Below are 20,966 nucleotides of genomic sequence, written 5' to 3'. Positions count from 1 at the left end.
CTTTCTTTTTTGACCTAATTTCACTTTCAATAATAACAGTTCTTTTCTAAAAATCTGTTTTGTGTGACTGGATGTAGCTATTTCACCTCTCATGATTAATGTTTTCATGATATGTATTTTTTTTGTGTTCTTTAACATTCCACCTATTTGTGGTTTTTAATCTATGATGTGTCTATTATAGAGAGCCTACAGTTAGATCGTATTTTTTATCCTGACAACCTCTACATTTTGATAGTGTTTAGAACATACATATTTTGTGTGATATTGATACAATTGGATTTGCATTTACCATGTTGTTTTTTCATATGCTTGCTGTATTTTTTGTACCTCTATTCCTCCATTATTGCTTTCTTTTGTGCAAAATAGAATGCCATTTTGAAACCTCTGTTGATTTTTTTTTACTATGTATTTTTTGAGTTACGCTCTTAATTCTTCTGTACTCGGGGATTGCAATATGCGTAATTTTAATTTATCTTAACATCACAACTTCACAGTCTACTTCAGAATAATACTAATTTAATTCCAGTAAGAGATCAAAAACCTGCTCCAACATAGCTTCTTTCCCTTTCCCTTCCTTCGTACTCCTTGTGACATATACACGCATACATCATATATGTTCCAAACCCAATAAGATACTATTATAACTATTTCTTTATACATTGTTATGTCTTTTAAAGATGTTAAGAAATTAAATTTATAGAGTCTTTTATGTTAATCCACACATTTTCAATTTCTGACATTTTTGATTTATTTCTTTGGAATTGAAGGAAGCTCCGTCAGTACTTCCTTTTGTATTTAACTGTGCTAGGAACAAATTCTCAGTCTTTGTTTTTCTGAAAATGTCTATTTTGCCTTTGTCTTTTGAAAGATGGGATATGAGATTCTTGATTGAAAGATTTTTTTTCTTTTGGTTCTTGGTCATCTCCCTGCCTTCTGTCTTCTTTTTTGTCAGATGAAAAGTCAGCCATTAATCATATATCCATTTGATGCGATGTGTATTGTTTTTCTCTTACTGCTTTAAATGCTTCTATTTTTGTCTTTGACTGTCATGCAAACAATTTGACTGCAGTGTGTCTGGGTGCGGATCTCTTTGTATTTATCCTACTTAAGGTTTGTTGTGCTACTTAGATACGTAAACTAATATTTTTCATCAAATTTGGAAGTTTGGGGCCATTCATTATTTCTTTAAATGCATTTTTCTGACCACTTCTTTCTCTCCTAGTCTTCTGAGACTCCCATTATACGTATATTGATGTACTTGTCATCATCCCATTGGTTTCTGAGGCTCTGTGCATTTTTTTGTCAATGATTTTTTTCTTTGTACTTCAGATTGAATAATTTCTGATAATCTATCACTGATTCTTCTTCAATCTGCAATTGAACCTCTTTCGTATATTTACTATTGTATTCAAATACAGAATTTCCATTTGGTTTGTTTCTGTAATTTTTACATCCTTTTTGATAATTTCTATTTGTTGATTCATTGTTTCCATACTTTAATTTTTTAAGCATGCTTTCCTTTAGTTCTTTAAACATAATAGGTGCCCTGAAGCCTTTGCCTGCTAAATGCCATTGTCAAGACACTCAGAGAGTTTCTCAAGACTATGTTTTCCCCACAGGATGGGTTACATTTTTCTGGGTTTTTATTGTTGGTATCATAATTTTTTGTTAAAACTGGACATTTTAGATAACATAACAACCGTGAATTCTTTTATGTCTCTACTGAAGGTGGTTGTTGCTGGGTTTTGTTTGTGTTTTCTTTGTTTAGTAAATTGTCTGAGCTGAGTCTGTGACATGTCTGTGTGACCAATAATGTCATTGCTTAATGTTTAAAAAAATTATTCTTGTTTTTATTTTAAGACTAGCTTTCTAGGGACTTCCCTGTTCCTTCATAGCTTAGAGTTTAGGCAAACATGGTACAGAGATTGTGCTCAGACACTTTGAGGAGTAAGTTTTTAGTCCTCTACCGGCCGACTTGTGCGTGGACAGGGAAATGTATAAGAAGTTCAGGTCATTTTCAAGTCTACCAAGATTTACTTCCTGCTGGTTCCTAGGTGTCTTTCTTGTGCATGTGCAACTTCAGTCAAAAATATACTGAGTTAGAGTTGGTAGAGAATCACCAGGTGTGTGCTAGCAGATCTGTTGGACCTCCCTGGGGTGTGTCACTTTCATAGATGGTGCAGTGTGAATGGCATCTGCTCCAAATCAAGTGAGTTCCCTTTGACAAGCTGGCACAGTTACTGGTCTTAACAGCTAGCCCATGCCATGACATGGTAGAACCTCCACATTAGCTGAGCCGTGGGGAGATGGGAGTAGCCCCAGGAAAGAACACCATAGATTTACTGTTCTTACCCAAATTGTGGCAGTTTTTAAGCATAAAAGTTTCTTATATTTTTGTATGCCTTTGGTTAATTTCCACAGCTCTGAAAGTGTTATTTTTGTCAATTTTATCCAGCTGGCTTTTTAAGGAGAAGATTTGCCAACCTTCTCACTTGGTCATGGGGGGAGGTGCATATAATTTATTTTAAAAATGCAGCTTATAAATATTTTTATCTATCCTGAATTGATCCTTCAACATAAAAAAGTATTATGTTATGGCTGTATCTTATCAGGTACTCAGCTTCTAGAGTTATCTTTCAAAAATATTATTTGATTTGTTTGTATTACCTATAAACTCCTTCAGAGCCAAATTATGTGTTAAGTGAGATGGATTTTTGGCTACTCTATTTTTTGTGTTCCATTAGCTTCAGCTATAGGTTTATTGTCTATAAGGATTAGTAGGACTCTGAAGTATCTCCAGATCACCTGCTGTTAAGTCAGAGTCACATCTCACAAATACAGCTCTAGTTTCAATTCCTTATAGCCTTCCTGGGCCTCATATCCTAAGGTATATACCCTGACCTTGTTGTTTTAATTACACCATATATAACTCTATCGTTAAGATTCTTCAACCAGAAAATATCATATCTCCTATGGAAGTGGTGACTCACCTGCAGTCAGCAAAGGAAAGCCCTCTGTATCCAAATATATCTACAACACATCCATCCAGAAAGGATCACGGTATTATTGCCTTCCAGCACTTTTGCTTCTGCTAGTACATTCCCAGAGGAGCTCATATGAGGCTACCAGCTTCTGAAATGGCCCTTAGGCCAAAGTCATGGAGTGTGGGGTATTCATGACTCCATTCTTGTGTGTATGTGTGTGTGTGTGTGTGTGTGTGTGTGTGTGTGTGTGTGTGCTTGTTTTGAGCAGCTCACTGTAGCATTTAGTTTTTTTTTTTTTATTATCAACCACAAATTTTACCACAAATGGACGGGGCAATAAAAGAAAACAACTGGGAGGCAGGCTGATATGACCTTGAGGAAGACAGTATGATTTGAGTTGTAGGCTAAGCAGATAGGTCTTTTAATAGTTTCTGGCTTAGGGCATGTCACTCAGTTTTCTGATTCACTGGTTACTCATTTCTAAAGTGGTGATAATAATACTTATTTCATGATGAGAATTAGGACCTAGCACAAAGAGGACCCTTAAAAAGGGATACAGCTATTATTACTTGTATAATTGTCTCTACTTTTTTAAATATTCTTGAAACTGCATGGGAATTTCATGCTAGTATAATTCCTGGCAAGAATTCCAGGGTGTTGAATGTCTCGGTCTGAATCTGCTTGGAGTTTCTAGTTTTTATTATACTTCATTATTTTTTAAATAATAAATTTCTTAACTTGGAGCCCAACTTCCCGGAACATGATTCCGATATACTTATATGACTAGCATTTATGTGCTTTAAACACAGCTTAGGAAAGTGAGCCAAGGATGTTGGTAGAGGATCACCAGGTTTGATGTCACTGAGTGATAACAGACCAGTACACAGAAACAGTGAGTGTTGCAGCAGAGAAGGAGGGAGGGAACCTCAAATCCTCTTCCCAGAGGGATATTGGACTAGGATTTTTAAGGGAATTTTGGTAGGTAGAGGGCTGAGGAGCTGAGGGCTGCTGAATAGTTAGGGCATTGGGGATGAAGTCATAAACTGTATTGTTACATGGAGGAAGTTCTTTAGAGGGGGTCTTCAGACTGGCTGGTGTCAGTGGAATACAGGATCTGGAAAATATCTCAACATGGGAAGCATGAGGTTTCTTAATGTTAAGGATGTTATCTACAGAAATAAGGACCTTATGACAGGGGCTACATGATATTTAAGCAGTAAGTACCTTTAAGGAAGCAGGCTATAGGGCAGGCTGGTTAATGCTTACCTATTCTTATACTCAAAGTGTATGCTTTTATTGAAAACCTAGCAATTTAATTTTATTAATTTTATAAGGACAGTTTCAATGTTACTGAGTTAATTGCAGCTTGATTTGTTCAAACTGATACTGAGTAATTAATTTAGAGCTCTTGCCATTTCAAATTAATTTAGATGAAATTAATCCAGCTCATTTTCACAGAATGAGACACCTGCAAACAGTGAGATGGTTGGTATTTGTATGGTTATGCCTGAATGAACCTGCACTATATGACATAATTAATTGAATTCGAAGACATCATCTTATCACCTACACAACTTTAATTGTGGAAGCCATACTTTCTGTCTTCACTTTTCTCTTCACCTTTTGACTTTTTGTGAAACTCTAGGTAAGTCAGAATCTGTTGGTTGCCCTCATCTATATGTTAGTGTGAATTATTTTTCCTTCTTCAAGGAAGGTATGAGGCAAGGGACTATGACTGTTGTGGCAAAGGTCATATTGCAGACAATTAAGTTGACCTGGTTACTGGAAAAGAGATTTTTTGTCCCAGATACTATTTCAGGCAAGAAACCTATGAATGGATTCTACAAAATATCCCTGTCACAGAACTCCCTAGAGACAACACTGTCGCTCATCAGAAATTTTCACTGAAGGCTCTGTCAAGTGTGTTCAATCTGTGGTCCACTGAGATCCTGCAGGCAAAGCTGAGATATTACTGCAAATAACAAGTATTTGTGACTAGCAAATACTTAGGCCATACATTATTTTTGTCTTAGTTATTGCTGATCCTTGTGATCATGAATATGCTAACATGTAGGATGAGATACATCCTACATATGTAATAAACACACACACACGTGTGTGTGTGTAGTGTTAATTTTTTAAAAAAACCTCTTTTGAGTAAAGAATGAAAATTTGCTCCAAAGTAATTTGTGACTAGAGGAACTGCAACAGTGGTTCAAATATTTCCATTTATTTATTTGTTCTGTGGTGTGATATTCGTCCATTCATTCATACATTTATTCGAACATCTCTAAACTCTCTGAATTTAGTAGTAAGACTCCATAACTGTTCAAATAGTAGATTTCTCAACCCTCCACTTTTCAAAACATAATTCTGATATACTTGTTCGGGATACTTGTTTTCCAGAGAGTTGGTATGTGGAGCTTTTATTGAGACTGTGATTTTTTTTTTTTTTAATCGTGAATGAAAAGATAGAAACCAGTCTGCCTGAAATGAGTTTGAATTAGCAATGTTGAGAGGCAGGAGCCTACATCAGATGAACCATTAGGTTGCATATATGACTTTCAAGATACTTAGACGTAGTGTCTTGAGGCTCAAATCGTAGCAGTAGAAGTCTCTTTTCTGCTTTGTCCTTGAGTGTTTTGCTTGCAAAGTTCCATGTAATTGTATTCTCATCAACAATGGCTCCCTCTCAAGATACGTGTGAACTGATTTGACCTGAGCCAGCGTTAGAAGTAGAGAGGTATTATGCCATGGTTCATCAAATGAGTGTACCTTCTAGTTTTGTACTGACCCATCGGAGTCATTTGAATTTTAAAATAATTGTAAAAATCAGATGAATTGGCCTATCTACTTAAAGGATGTTGTATTATGAAAGATGCATGTCAAGGAGCAAAATGAACACTGAGCAAACCATATGGGACGCCACCAATTCACTAGGGATTTTCATAATTAACTGCTAAGTTGGCACAGCTGTGGCTCTTTGTAGCAGCAATGTACTGCTAATTACCACTCATTTAAACCTGCTATTATATCCTCTCCCACCTGGACCTTTCTGTTGTCAAGAATTCCAAGGGAATGACTTGAGTGTTTCTGAAGATTCAAAGGATTTAAGACCTGGGGAAACCCAGAGACATTAGCTTCATTGGTTAGGATGGCATTTAGCCTTGTCTTTCAGAAAGCTGACCTGAAAGAATGAGTTGACACAGGAAAAATCTTTCCTTCTTGGAGGCAATAATGTTAACCTCTGGTGCAAAGTGGGATGAAGGGAAAAAGAACATGATGAGAAAAACTACCCAGAACTATGAACAGCCCAAAGTGTAAAGCTCTGGAAATAATATTTCCAAACTGGGAATATGGTGTAATGTTATGATTGGGGTTTTGAAGCAATGTCAAGAAGAAAAAGTGAACGAAGATTTTTTTTTTTAATCTTGCCTGGTACTTCCTTTCTGCAGGATTTCCTACAAGTCAATGGGATACAACACCATGGTTTTTTTGTTTTTTGTTTTTGTTTTTTTGCACTGAAGAATATACAAACATTTTAAAGGATATTATTCCCCATCTGGTAAGTGACATTTTGCCTGGTTCATGTCTCTAGTTGGTAAATTAAAACAACCACCACCACTTTATCTTTTGGAGGAGATAGAGTTTGATATCTCCATCATTTGGGGAGAAGTCGACCCTCAACAGTTACAGTGCCTTCCTGAAGGCCATGCAGCAGATGGGCGCCTAAGCAAAAACAAACCTGCCTCAACTTCAGACCATCTGCTCTGTTTTAAAGTGGACTGTTTTCACATCTCTTGGTGGAAGAACAGCTTTTCTCTTAATTTATATCTCTCTGATTCTGAGCTCTCAATCTGATTTAGGGTTTTCTTAATTTAGGCAGATAAAATTATAACTTATTGGCATTGTCCATGTTATCATGCATTGATTTTCTTCTTTCTTTGATCTCTTTGAAGTAGGATAAGTATTTTTCCACTTCATAGGTAGGGAAGCTCAGCCCGACTCCCCTGAGGTATCTTGGCTAGTTACCCATCAGATCTGAATTCCACGTTCCTGGTGCAGGGATTTACCCTTTTCTGTGCTGTCAAACTGTCAACATTTACTACATCATTAATTCGCAAGATACATTTTGAGATACCTGTGTCATGCCAAAGGTCACTTGGAGCCCAATTGAAAGGCAGTGTGAAAAGCGTAATTAACTTGTTTGCTTTTGTGCTGGAAACCTAGGGTTAACACAACAGCCAAACCAAAAGCAGATTTGTCATTAGGGCTCTAACGGCCTATATCCCTATAGTGAATGTGCATCCGTTTTATTTTCCAGAAATAGATGAAATCATAATTTGAGGTTAGTTCATCAAACATCAAACATTTCTTTGTGTAAGTCATTGTATTAGGGCTGCAGGTGGCGGTGGTGGTGGTGGTCGTGAGGTGGAGTGGGATCCAAGCTGAATAACAGTGTTGCATGGCAGAACACGTGGATTCATCTTCAGCAGGAGTATGGTGTATCTAGATTCTGTAGCAGTCATGCTGATGAAGTAGATACATCTTTACTGGCAGACAGTGATCTCCAGGATATATCAGTAAATTTAAAAATGGTAATTTATATAGAGTGAACCCATTAATGGAAAAAGCTAATATATATATTTCTATATGCTATGAATGCTTCTACTGCTATGAATACATTGCATATGTATACATGTACATGCATAGAAAAAGGACTGGAAATAGACCGTGCGCGGTGGCTCATGCCTGTAATCCCAGCACTTTCGGAGGCTGAGGCAGGTGGATCACGAGGTCAGGAGAGCGAGACCATCCTGGCTAATACAATGAAACCCCGTTTCTACTAAAAATACAGCCAGGTGTGGTGGCGGGCACCTGCAGTTCCAGCTACTCGGGAGGCTGAGGCAGGAGAATGGCGTGAACCCGGGAGGTGGAGCTTCAGTGAGCCAAGATCAGGCCACTACACTCCAGCCTGGGCAACAGAGCATGACTCTGTCTCAAAACAAAAACAAAACAAAAAATAAATAAATAAGTAAAAAGAAAAAGGACTGGAAATATGCACACTATAAAGCTAAAGGAAGGGAAAGTGAGTATCATCAAATTTGGAAAGACAGTTTTCAGTTTTTCAGTGTTGTTTGACTTCCCTACAAGGAAATGTTTTTATGTGTGATTTTATGTGTGATTTAAAAATATGAAATAGTGTTCCTAGGTGAGGACCTTCACGCTGAGGGAGAAAAAAATATAAGCAAAGGCATCAGGATGTGAAATGGAATAGTTTATTAGTATGGAGTTTTCACACAGTAATCATAAGAAGGATGGTGGCTTAATGTGGCTTATATAGTCCTAAATTATTGGTTGTTATTCAGTTAAGGTAATGACATGTTTCAATAGGTTTTTAAGTGAGTTAGGCAGATACATCTCTGGAAGCCAAATAGTAAATGGATACTTCGGTTGGAAACCTAATTGATGTTTACATAGCTTCTCCAGAGCCAGCAAAGCCAGATGCTGCTTTGTGGTTATTCTTGAGATTTTTTTTCCCCCTCTAACACTATACAGTGTTTGCCAGGCAGGGGAGGATGGTGACCAGTTTGTATTAAAAAAAAAAGAAAAGAAAAGAAAAGGCACACAACTCTGCTGCTGTTACCTTTCCCAAAGTATACATATTCTGATAAAATTGGTGTTGTCTCCATATAAAAAGTATTACAAACCTCCTGCCAGCTTGCTTTGGGCACTATTCTGGGTAGAATAGACAGGCACAGACGTTTAGACAGACTGAATCTCTTTCTCTGATTTAATTTTGCATTACAGGTAGACGTCATATGTAATGTGTAAGAGCCATGCTCAACTGCAGTTTTTGATTTTGTGTTCTGATGTGATCTGGCTATTTCGAAGCACTTACAATGCAGACATACTGTATGAAAGTTCTCATGATTTCGGAGGACACTCATAGTAAGGACAAGGAAATTTCTTTCACGTTAAAGTTCTAAAAACTAACTTTCTCAGTAATAAGACTTGAGCAAAAACAAATTAAGACTAAGGAAAAGATGATAATTTGCCAATGCTTGCAAATGGGAGCCTCTACTCCACATGTTTGTAAAATGTTTTACCTTATCTTGCATTCCTGGCATTAGGAGTCATTTTGGTTTGGAGCCATTTTTTTGTTTGTTTGTTTGTTTGTTTTTGAGACAGAGTCTCGCTTGGTCCTCCAGGCTAGAGTGCAGGGGCGCGATCTCGGCTCACTGCAAGCTCCGCCTCCCGGGATCATGCCATTCTCCTGCCTCAGCCTCCTGAGTAGCTGGGACTACAGGCGCCACCACCACGCCCGGCTAATATTTTTTGTATTTTTAGTAGAGACGAGGTTTCACCGTGGTCTCGATTTCCTGACCTTGTGATCCGCCCGCCTCGGCCTCCCAAAGTGCTGGGATTACATGGGGCCATTTTTTAAAGCTGATCTTTGATGAATGTATGAAACTATTTTCCAGTGATTCTGCTTTATTTTGGGGAAGTGGGAACAAAGACCCGGCATGCTACCATGGGTATAACTGTACAAATTTCAATGCTGTTTGAAGAAATAGACATCTAAATGAAGAAATACTTTTAATTGTTGACTGTAAAACGTGCCAAATTATGCTGATGATTCTGTTACCTAAAATAACTAGACCATTTTTCTTTAGAGCAAAACTGACAACACTATAAATCTCTGATGTGTATTGTTTTAAGTTTTCCTGAAAGGTAAAAGTTATTTTTTTATTTTTAGTTTTTACTGTCTCAGCTTTTCTATTACATTTGTGTGTGTAGGGGGAGCTGGGTGCAAAGAGAAAGAGAAAGCATAGTGAAGATGACTCAGAGCAAAATGGGTGGCGTTTGTAAGAGACAGAGAATTGCCTTTGAAGATTGTTGGCGTGTTTATTTATGCTAACTCCCACTATCTGAAAAAATAGCTGTAGCAGGCTCATTACTCTGTGGAAAAATAAAATTCATTTGACAGGATTAATTCATTTGAAACCCATGTGGTTTTCAAGGTTCTTTAAAATAACGTGAGATATTACAGCAATCCTTACTTTAACGTTTTGATCTAAGTGAGGCATGAAACAATTTAAATGCACCCAGAATATAAACTTTTAAGTGTTACCAGAAAGTGTCTTTTCTTGACAATACTGGAACATTTTGGATGTTATGAACAGGTGCATAATTATAGATTTGTGTTTTCAAACACTATTTGTACAGAGTAGAATCCATGTGAGAACTGATTTTAAGAAATGAGCGGTGCTTCGTAATTTCCAGAAATGGAGAGGAATTACAGTATGCAAAACTAATGACGATAGCTCACTTACTTTAAGTTCTTTTTATGTTCTTGACACTGGGATAAGCTCTCTACATATATTATTTCATTTGTTCATAACAACCCTATGAGAAGGGTATAATTATTATCCAATATTTTTGGGGGAAGGAAACTAAAGATTATAAAAGTTAACAGTTAGTAGGTAATGAAGCCAGTATTTTTGCTTAGGTGGTCTGTGTATAGAATCCATGCTCTTAACTATTAGGATATGCTGATTCTAAAGCAATTAATGAATATTGGTCTGAAATCAGTCTAATGGCATGCTGGAAACAGCTCTTACAAACTGCCAAGAGTTGATTGTTAGATATTTTGGATTTTTGTAAGCCAATTTGTAAACTTTGCTACTTTGACATCAGCAATGATTGGAGTATTTACACCACAGAAATGGTCAAATGCGACACATCAAGGCACTGTTTTTCAAGTCAGTTCACCAGCACACCATTTAATAACATAGTGCCCTTTCAGCAGTGCCAGAGTATAAACCCTCACATTTTAAATGGATATAAATGAAATAAATGCTTACATTAACAGTTTTGTTTTACATTAGCATTTGTCTTGATCTCAAGAGGAGAGACTATAATTAGTACGGTTAGAACTTTAAAAATTAAATTTAAGAGCATGTATTCCTAAATTCCACAGTAGAAGAGAGTCCTTTTCCTAGCCTTTGAACTTTTATATGGGGATTTTAGAAAGCAAGCCCTTGTCTGACCAGCTGCAGAGTGTAAAAGCAGTTAGCCTTGCCACATTTGAGAGGACTCTGCTGGCTGAGATTGTCTGAGCAGGAATGGAAAGTGATTGGGTTGGGTAAACAGGAGCCCATGATAGGAGGATGGCAGAAGCCAGAAAAGGAAATTTTATTAAAAAAAAAAAACCAAACAAACAAACAAAACAGAACAACACTTGGGAACCGGTGGGGTTTGTGGGGTCTGAGTAAACTTTGTGGCCTTATTGTGGGCATCATTTATCCATAAAATAATTTTAACTTTAATTTTAGAACTCTAGTACTTAATTTTTCCTTGTAACCATAAAGCAGCATTTTATGCTGTGATGGAAAATCATTCCAGTGGCAGTGGTTCCATTTAATACAAATTTCAAACAGTGTCAATTGTAATTTTGATGCATTGCATCAGCTTGTCAAATTGATCCTCCCAATGTTCTTTTTATGAAGAAGGCATAACTTGCTTACACGTTATGTTTAATATATTTGTAATGTTCTTCTGATATAAAGATCCTCCATTGAACATTTGCTTGTGCCTGGTTGGACTGCATACTGGAGCCCGCTTATCTAAGCAAAAGCATACATGCTTAATAACTTAAACGGTTCTCTCTAAGCCACCAACCAGTTCTTTTTCATTATTTATTATTATTTATTGGAAAACATTTCCATAAATTGAACCACAAGAAAGAAATGCACTCACAATTTAACCACCCCAACTGAATTTTCTTCCCTTTTTTCGATGTAATTTTTATTTTTTGAGAACAGGGTCTTGCTCTGTCACTCAGGTTTGCGTACAGTGGTGTGACCATGGCTTTCGGCAGCCTCAGACTCCTGGGCCCAAGCATATTCCTCTTGCCTCAGCCCTCTGAATAGTTGGGACTACAGCCATGTGCCTTTTTTTTTCTATTTAAAAAAAATTAAGTCCTGGCACGGTGACTCATGCCTGTAATCCCAGCACCTTGGGAGGCCAAGGCGGGAGGATCATGAGGTCAAGAGATGGAGATCATCCTGGCTAACATGGTGAAATCCCGTCTCTACTAAAAATACAAAAATTAGCTGGGCGTGGTGGTGGGTGCCTGTAGTCACAGCTACTTGGGAGACTGAGGCAGAAGAATTGCTTGACTCCAGGAGGTGGAGGTTGCAGTGAGCCGAGATCGCGCTATTGCACTCCAGCCTGGGCAACATAGTGAGACTCCATCTCAAAAAAAAAAAAAAATTTATGTAGATTAATATATGGGAAATACAAGTATAGCTCTCCTACATGCATATATTGTGTAGTGGTAAGTCTGGGCTTTTAGCGCACCCATCACCTGAATTGTGAACAGCCAGTCAGTTCTTATCCTCGTTCCTTCACCTCCTGAGTTGAGATTTTGAGAATTTGTGCTGTATTGATTGAGATAGAAGTTTAAGAGAAAGAGAAAAGAAAACGAATGGAGGATGAAAAAATAAAGCAAAATACATACACACAGAACAGGACCAAGTTAGAGGCAAAATATAGCATCCAAGTTGAATAAAACAAAGTAATCGCTGTCTTGTGGATAAGGAGAAACCTGTGTCTGTGAATATTTTATACTAATTCAGTTTTATATTTGCTTATCTTTAATATTAATTTGAGAAAAGTGCTATTTTTCTGTTCTTTAATTTTTTTTATCAGCAGACTGAATGGTAAGTTAGAAATGAATGCATAAGAATCAGAGAAATCTGGATTTTAATCCTTAGCGTGAAAATTTTATAACTCTGTGACTTTGGAAAAGGAACCTAACTTCTCTGTTTATCCTGTTCACACAAGACATAGTAACAGTCCTTACTATAGACGACCGCAGGAGTTATAGATAAAGCTCCCGGGGCAATGCATATCAGAGTAAGCTGTGTCTCCTTACATTTTCAGAGCTGTTATTGTTGCTCAGCAAATGGCAGCTGTTGCTATCTGTGGTTTTTTTGTTGTTGTTGTTGTTTTTTGAGACGGAGTCTCGCTCTGTCGCCAGGTCTGGGGGGCAGTGGTGTGATCTCAGCTCACTGCAGCCTCTGCCTCCTGGGTTCAAACTGTTCTCCAGCCTCAGCCTCCTGAGTAGCTGGGATTACAGGCTCGTGCCACTGCGTCCAGCTAATTTTTGTATTTTTAGTAGAGATGGAGTTTCACCATGTTGGTCAGGCTGATCTCGAACTCCTGACGTCAGGTGATCCACCCACCTCGGCCTCCCAGAGTGCTGGGATTACAGGCGTGAGCCACTGTGCCTGGCCGCTATCTGTGGTTTTTAAAATGTATTAAACGTGAGGAGTAATGACAGTGTTTCTTGATGACTGGGGAACTTGCAGTAGAAAGTTGACAAATACTCTTTCTATGAAAGAAACTGGAGCCTCCTAAGGTAAGCTGGGTCTGGATGCTTGATGAAGATGACACTGCTGACGGCTCTTCCTCTTTCTGTGCAGAATGTGCCCCCAGACCTCTCCATCTGCACCTTTGTGCTGGAGCAGTCCCTCTCTGTCCGGGCCCTGCAGGAGATGCTGGCTAACACCGTGGAGAAATCAGAAGGGGCAAGTACCCAATTTATGTAGACTTGTAGTATTTTAATGAGCTCAGCTACTATACGAACAATTTCTTTCACAGGTGTCAGAGAGTTTCTTTTTGCTGAAATAAGTCGATGCCTGTCAGTTGGAATTTCCTTAGGAATGACTTTCTGCTTTATCCAGCATATTTGTGGTATCTTGAAAACTAAAAAAAAAAAAAAAATCCAAGCTTGATGTGATCTGTGTCACTAGACCTCGTGCTTATGTCTGTGGTTTAAAACCAACCTTTCTTTGAGCATTTCTATGTTTTCTTCCATTTTCAGAGCTGTTATTGTTATTATTTTAACTCATCGCTTTATGCATGGCTATTTGTCATTAACCTTTATTTCATTTTCAAATGTCTCTCACTATGTGACTATGTTCTGAGCTTTTTCATGGAAAGTAAAATTTCATGGCACTGTTATATATTTTAAGTAACCAAATTTTGGTGATATGGCTTTAGTCTATTGTAATTTTAAAAACAGCTAATCCTTTTCCTCTGAAAATTGATTTTTTTTCTTTTCTGAGATGGAGTCTTGCTCTCTTGCCCAGGCTGGAGTGCAGTGGTGCAATCTCGGCTCACTGCAAGCTCTGCCTCCTGGGTTCATGCCATTCTCCTGCCTCAGCCTCCCGAGTAGCTGGGACTACAGGCTCCTGCCACCACACCCGGCTAATTTTTTGTATTTTTAGTAGAGACAGGGTTTCACCGTGTTAGCCAGGATGGTCTTGATCTCCTGACCTCGTGATCCACCTACCTCGGCCTCCCAAAGTGCTGGGATTACAGGTGTGAGCCACCGCGCCCGGCCCTGAAATTGTTATGTGGTTTCCTAATGCAAGTATTTTTCTTTCAAAGCCTATTTGGTTATTTTATTTTCAATGAGACTTGCTGTGACGGATATCTGGGCTGTTACCCAGTCTTGACCAATTTATTACAGTTTAGAATTAAGCAGGAGGATTAATGGTCAAATTTTTGTTTCCAGGTTTTTTTAGTTTTTATTTTTTGGTATTGTAATTACTGCAGTGCATTGTTTAATAAAGTATAGTATTTCCAGAGATAAAACTGAAAATTTTATTTTGCCATTATTGATCTATATGTTGCTGTTGTTAATCATTACTCTGGTCTGGATGAGTAAAAAGATTAAAAAATGGTAATACATAAATGATTATCCATAGAAATGAGTCATCAGTTATAACATTATTTTCATCAACCTTGTAGTTTTTAAAATTTTAGTGTCATGCAGCTTAGGACTTTACTTGATTTGTGCATTAGTTCTAAATTAAATTTTAGCAGTATACTATTATGTGGGGAAGAGAAACTTTAGTGATTTTTATTTGGAATTAGACTAAAAGCTTACTTTACAAAAGCTTGGTATTTTAGTTTTTCGGGTTCAATTTTTGCTTATAGCAAAGTTTGAAATTATTAAAATATGTAAAGTTTCTTTTAAAAATTTTTATTCTTTCATGTAAACCTTTTCAGGTACACTTAAATTATGAAAGAAAACAATTCTCAATTTAGTTTCATTTCTACCTGAAATAACCCCTCCTGATTTTTAAACATCCCTGAGTCATATCAACTTTGATATGCAAATGAGCCTTTATAAAGAAAGATCGTTTTATTTGGCATTAGCATTTAGAAAAATGCATCTTGCCATTTCATCTGTCTTTATAGATAACAACTTAGAACTAACATGCCATAAATTTAATTTTTATATTGCTAAGTTGTGTTTTTTAAATTTAACAACTTTGAGAAGATCTTTTGTCTTCTTCAAATCATGACGTTGGGCTAGGCAAACTCTAAAGTTTCTTGGAATAGAGGAAGTAATTTGAAATACTGTTTTAGGATTTATGGTTTTTCTTGAGATGGGGTCTTGCTGTATTGCCCAGGTTGGTCTTGAGCTCCTGAGCTCAAGCAATCCTCCTGCCTCAGTCTCTGGAATATCTAGGATTACAGGTGCATCCCACTGTACCCAGCTTCTAGGATTTATGTTTTCAAGACATTTATTAGTTAGAATTTCTGGATCTCTTCAAATATTTTTATTTAGCTGAATTTAGTTTTGAATTGTTCACTCTCTAGAATGTCTCTATCACAGATAAAGTAGTAATTTGTGTGATGTGTTGAACACTATTTTATAAAGCACAGTATAGTTACCATAAGACACGAATTAGGGGCCGGGCGCTGTGGCTCACGCCTGTAATCCCAGAACTTTAGGAGGTGGAGGCGGGCGGATCACGAGGTCAGGAGATCGAGACCCTCCTAGCTAACATGGTGAAACCCAGTCTCTACTAAAAATACAAAAAATTAGCCAGGCGCGGTGGCAGGTGCCTGTAGTCCCAGCTACTCGGGAAGCTGAGGCAGGAGAATCACTTGAACCAGGAGGCGGAGCTTGCAGTGAGCCGAGATAGCACCACTGCACTCCAGCCTGGGCGACAGAGTGAGACTCTGTCTCATTAAAAAAATAAATAAATAAAAAATAAAAAAAGACATGAATTAGGAAGTTTAATTTGAGAAAAAACTGCTACAAGGAAGAAACACTTTGCATGAAGCTGAAACCTATTTCTGGTTACTAGTAACTTTTAGAAAGAAATCAGTGTCAAATAGCTCAACAGGTTACTGTATGTTAGGGAAAGATGAAAGTTTCTGTCATACTGCTGAGTATTTTTGATTACACCCAGAAATGATACTCATTCCTAGCTTGCCACAGGTGATGCCGGTTAACTAGCACAGCCCCAGCCACAGCGTTGGAGGAAGGGTTCTGGAGGTCTCTATTGTATTTATGGATTTGGAGGTAGCCTGAGCAATGGGGGGTATCCTGGAGGACCCCTGGGGTGGTCAGGGTTAGGGAGCACTGTGGGGCCTTGGGGCAGCAACTGTTTACCAAGAAGGATAGATATTCTCCACTTAACCATTTTATTCATACGAGTGCACACCAGCTAAATATCATGTCTGATGATATGTGATCCATGGATATGTGGCCAATGGATGCTGCTGGCACTTGTAGGAACCAAGTCTTCTGTACTCCAAATATCATCTTTTCTAGTGCCTGATAATGTCTCCTTTATGCTTATTATGGAACTCTCATGGGGAATCCTGTTATCAGTCAAATTACTGTATCCAGGTTAATAAATCATATGCAGTTTGCTTAAACGAAGAGCCACTTTTTCTAGGATGAAGTGTGCCAGGAAGGTAATGCGAATTTTCATGAAATCATTTCTTTCCTTTCAGATGAACAGTGAATCAAAAAGAACCTTGTGTTCCCTGATTCCCAACTCTTTCAAAGTCAGCTTTCTTTACAAAGCCTTGTTCTTTTTTATTTAATAATTCTTTAATTTCTTATGTAATTCAGTAAATAATACTTATACTGTTTCATGTCTAAAATGTTATCATATGCACATAGCAATACAGACACACTTGATGATAAGGAAAAATTTTCCATTTAGTATCATGGCTTTGTTTTCTGTGGTTAAGGACCATTTTGCTAGTATTCTTGGATCACCAATAAATACGTGGTTTTCATAAAATGGTTAAGGAAACTTAGAAAACTCCCAATGTCATTTGTGACAAAGTAAATCATGAACATTATGATAACAGAAGAAGAGGTGTGTAAGATGAAATGGGAGAAAATATTACCTAATCTACGAAGTTTTGGTTCCCTAAAAAGTTGCTTATTGTGACTATTAGTAAAATAACTCATATTTTTGTGGCATCAAAATCATTCTGAAGGATTTCATCTAAGTGGATTTTCTTAAAATGTCTGTTTAATTAAAAAAAGTACATACATATATATTAAAAGAGAGACCTAGATCCAATATCTATATAATTACATTGACTATCATTTAGCTTTTATTCTTATTAAAATCATGTCAGTGGTAAATAGGCCAAGACCTGTTTATGTCAGTAGTTGCCCACAGAACCTTTCAGATCTTGAGGATGGAGACAGTACACAGGCAATGAGAAGGAGAAGGTGTCTGTTGAGCAGCACCTGTCTCTTCGGCCCTGTTTTCTCTGGGCATCTGCCTATGCACATTCTTGCTTCTGCTGTTCTTTCTGTTTCCCCCACTGGGTTTACTGTGGTTCTGGATAATGTCACTTGCAAGTCTAGCTCTGTATTGCTCTTCTTGCTCTCCAGATCTGTTTTGCGTATGGATGATATAGCTTAGGGTTAAAAACGGGCTTTGTTGTCGTAGAGAACTGCTTGAGAATACCAGTTCTGCCATAGTTAGCTCTGTGGCTTTGGGAAGGATAACTTTATCATCAAGGCTTAGTAATGATTAAATGATGGTACATGTTGTTATTGTTTTACTTATTCTTTTTTGTATACTTTTAAACTCCCTGGGTTGGACTGTTGCTAATTCCTGACTGCCTTTTCTCTGGCCTTGATGGCTTTCTTCCTTCTCTGGGACATAGCCAGTCCAAAATCCCCACTTCCTCCCCTCGACCCCAGTATCCTAACCAATTCTGGCACATGTAGTTTGCCAATTTAATGATGCCACGACAGTGTTAGAATAGAGAGTTGATGATAGCATTTGCTTATTTCCATGTGTTTTGTAGTTAATAAAGTTTCATAATTTAGGTGATATTGTGCTTTTGGCTGTTCCTTTTATCTAATTCACAGAATTATGATAGACACTTTTCTCTCATACAATTTTATTTGTCATGCCTAATTTAATTTAAGGATTTTATCTCCTATGAGCACAGATACCAAGTTAGAGGTGACATAGTATAGTAGAAAGGGCTTTGGTTTTGGAGTCCAGGAAATTTACTGAAAATTCTTCTTCAAGTAATATTTATAATAATTACCATCTGTTGAAAAGGCATTGCTTTGGTTTAATGCCATGAGTCCAATATATGGCTTGTATGTTCTGTTTAGGACGGCATATTTTAAAATACACATTGAGTATCTTTTCTGCCTTTCAGTTTAATTGTTTCTGGGGGAATTGTAGGACCCTGTCCTTTTCAACTCTAGCTTATGGCCACTTGACTAGGTCCCTTTATTATTAGAATATTGTAGATTGAGCTAGAGAAAAAATTAAAATTAACCATTCTTTTCTCCTTACATCCTGCTCTTTGATGGAGAAATAGATTAACATTTATGATTTAAGTGATTATGATTTGGATCATTCATTCATTTGCTATATATTCCTCATGAGCATGGGTACTGGTAGTTTGCCACTATGTCAGTTGTGAATGATACTTTGAATATCTATAAAATTCACAATGTAATGTTATAAATATTGTGATGAGCAAATAATATTGAATTGAATATTAAATCCAATTCTAATCATTTAGTGTTAAGTTTTTCAACATTTATAAGATAAATTATATCTTATAAAGGCTCTATGTGTAGAAATTTAAGTGTGCATTTGGTCATCAATGAGTTTACAACTGCAGGGATAGAAAAACAATTATAGTATAACTTCATGTATGTTATAGAAGTGTACATAATTATCATGTTAGCATGAAGAAGGAATTGTGTATGTGGAACTTGTTATTCCTTTAAATTTTCATGGCACTTTTTAGAATCATTTCCAAAACAATTAGAAGTAATATTAAAACTATTAATAGAAAAATAGTTTCAAAATTTTTTCCAAGGAACAATTTGAGCTCAGTAGGCAATTCCTTAAAATTTTAATAGAAAATAGGCTGGGCACGGTGGCTCACGCCTGTAATCCCAGCACTTTGGGAGGCCGAGGCAGGTGGATCATGAGGTCAGGAGATCGAGACTATCCTGGTTAACACGGTGAAACCCCATCTCTACTAAAAAATACAAAAAATTAGCCGGGCATGGTGGCGGGTACCTGTAGTCCCAGCTACTCAGGAGGCTGAGGCAGGAGAATGATGTGAACCCGGGAGGTGGAGCTTGCAGTGAGCCGAGATGGTGCCACTGCACTCCAGCCTGGGCGACAGCAAGACTCCATCTCAAAAAAAAAAAAAAAATTTTAACAGAAAATAATGCTTGTCAGGAAGACAATCCAAAACATGTCCAGAGATATTCTTAAAATGATTTTTATGTTTCAGTTTAGTAAAATGGCTTGTTTTATAAGAAATTTCCAAATTATGTACTGTCTTCAAAGTACAAAATATTACAATGACTTAATTATTAATAGAGGTATAGATCAGACTCAGACATGTCCAGCTTTTATGAAAAATGGAGCTGTAGAATGTGGAGGAGTAAAACACGTGTGTTGGCCAGGAGCAGTGGCTGACACCTGTAATCCCAGCACTTTGGGAGGCCGAGGTGGGTGGATCACCTGAGGTCAGGAGTTTGAGACCAGCCTGGCCAATGTGGAGAAACCCCGTCTCTATGAAAAATACAAAAATTAGCCGGGTGTGGTGGCGCACACCTGTAATCCCAGCTACTTGGGAGGCTGAAGCAGGAGAATCGCTTGAACCCAGGAGATGGAGTTTGCAGAGAGCAGGTGCTCCAGCCTGGGCAACAAAGTGAGACTCTATCTCAAAATAAATAAATAAATAAATAAATAAATAAATAAATAAATAAAACATAACACTTATGTCATTCTTTTTATAAAACCCCTGTCTCTTTAAGACATGTACTCTAAGAACATTAAAAAATGCATGGGACTGGGCACAGTGGCTCACACCTGTCAGCCCAGCACTTTGGGAGGCTGAGGCATGTGGATCACTTGAGGTCAGGAGTTCGAGACCAGCCTGGCCAACATGATGAAACCCCGTCTCTACTAAAACCACAAAAAATTAGCCAGGTGTGGTGACACGTGCCTATAATCCCAGCTACTTGGGAGGCTGAGGCACAAGAATCGCTTGAACCTGGGAGGTGGAGTTTGCAGTGAGCCCAGGTCGTGCCACTGCACTCCAGCCTGGGCAACAGAGCAAGTCTCCATCTCAACTAAAAAAAAAAAAATGCATTGGGAAGCAACTGACTAAATTTACTGCTATATAAATTTAAAAACATACATTTTTGAAACACTGAAGCCCCATAAATTACTTTTTAAAAGTACATTTATCAAACATTGAAGCCCCAATTTCACGCAGGTAATTGCACCTAAGATCATTTTATATAAATGCAAGAGCAAAAGAGGAAGAAGATCTGTGTATTATCTCATGGTGGTTAAAGCTCATAGATTATAGTGCAAACTCCCTGAGTTCATTTCCTAGTAACATAATTACTTAACCTTTCTGTGCCTCAATTTTCTCATTTATAATGTGGGAAAAATACTAGCATCTCCCTTTGTTGTGAGAATTAAATAATACAATAAAATGTGTAGAACAATCCTGGCATGCAAGAAGCACTATGGGTATGCTGTCATCATTGTGATGGTCTCTGCATTGAGTATGCCTGAGTAAGCTCCTACCAGATCTGATCCTTCTGGAAAAAACAACTATAATCTCTGGACA

General features: G+C 37.6%; 1 protein-coding gene across 21 annotated transcripts in view; it reads left to right on the top strand.

The window, feature by feature from the left end:
• The window catches only part of LOC105474624 (ryanodine receptor 2), a 786,480-nt gene that overhangs the window by 274,204 nt on the left and 491,310 nt on the right, over positions 1 to 20,966 (top strand). For all 21 annotated transcript variants that reach the window (XM_071073921.1, XM_071073859.1, XM_071073912.1 and 18 more), the window contains exon 3: positions 13,478 to 13,582. In XM_071073921.1, coding sequence (XP_070930022.1) covers positions 13,478 to 13,582 — 105 coding nt within the window. The remainder of the gene's footprint in view (positions 1 to 13,477; positions 13,583 to 20,966) is intronic.

Source organism: Macaca nemestrina, chromosome 1, assembly GCF_043159975.1.
Source record: "Macaca nemestrina isolate mMacNem1 chromosome 1, mMacNem.hap1, whole genome shotgun sequence".
NCBI classification, from domain to species: Eukaryota; Metazoa; Chordata; class Mammalia; order Primates; family Cercopithecidae; genus Macaca; species Macaca nemestrina.
Note: the sequence above shows the minus strand (reverse complement) of the source record. Positions and strands in the feature narration are given on the sequence as shown.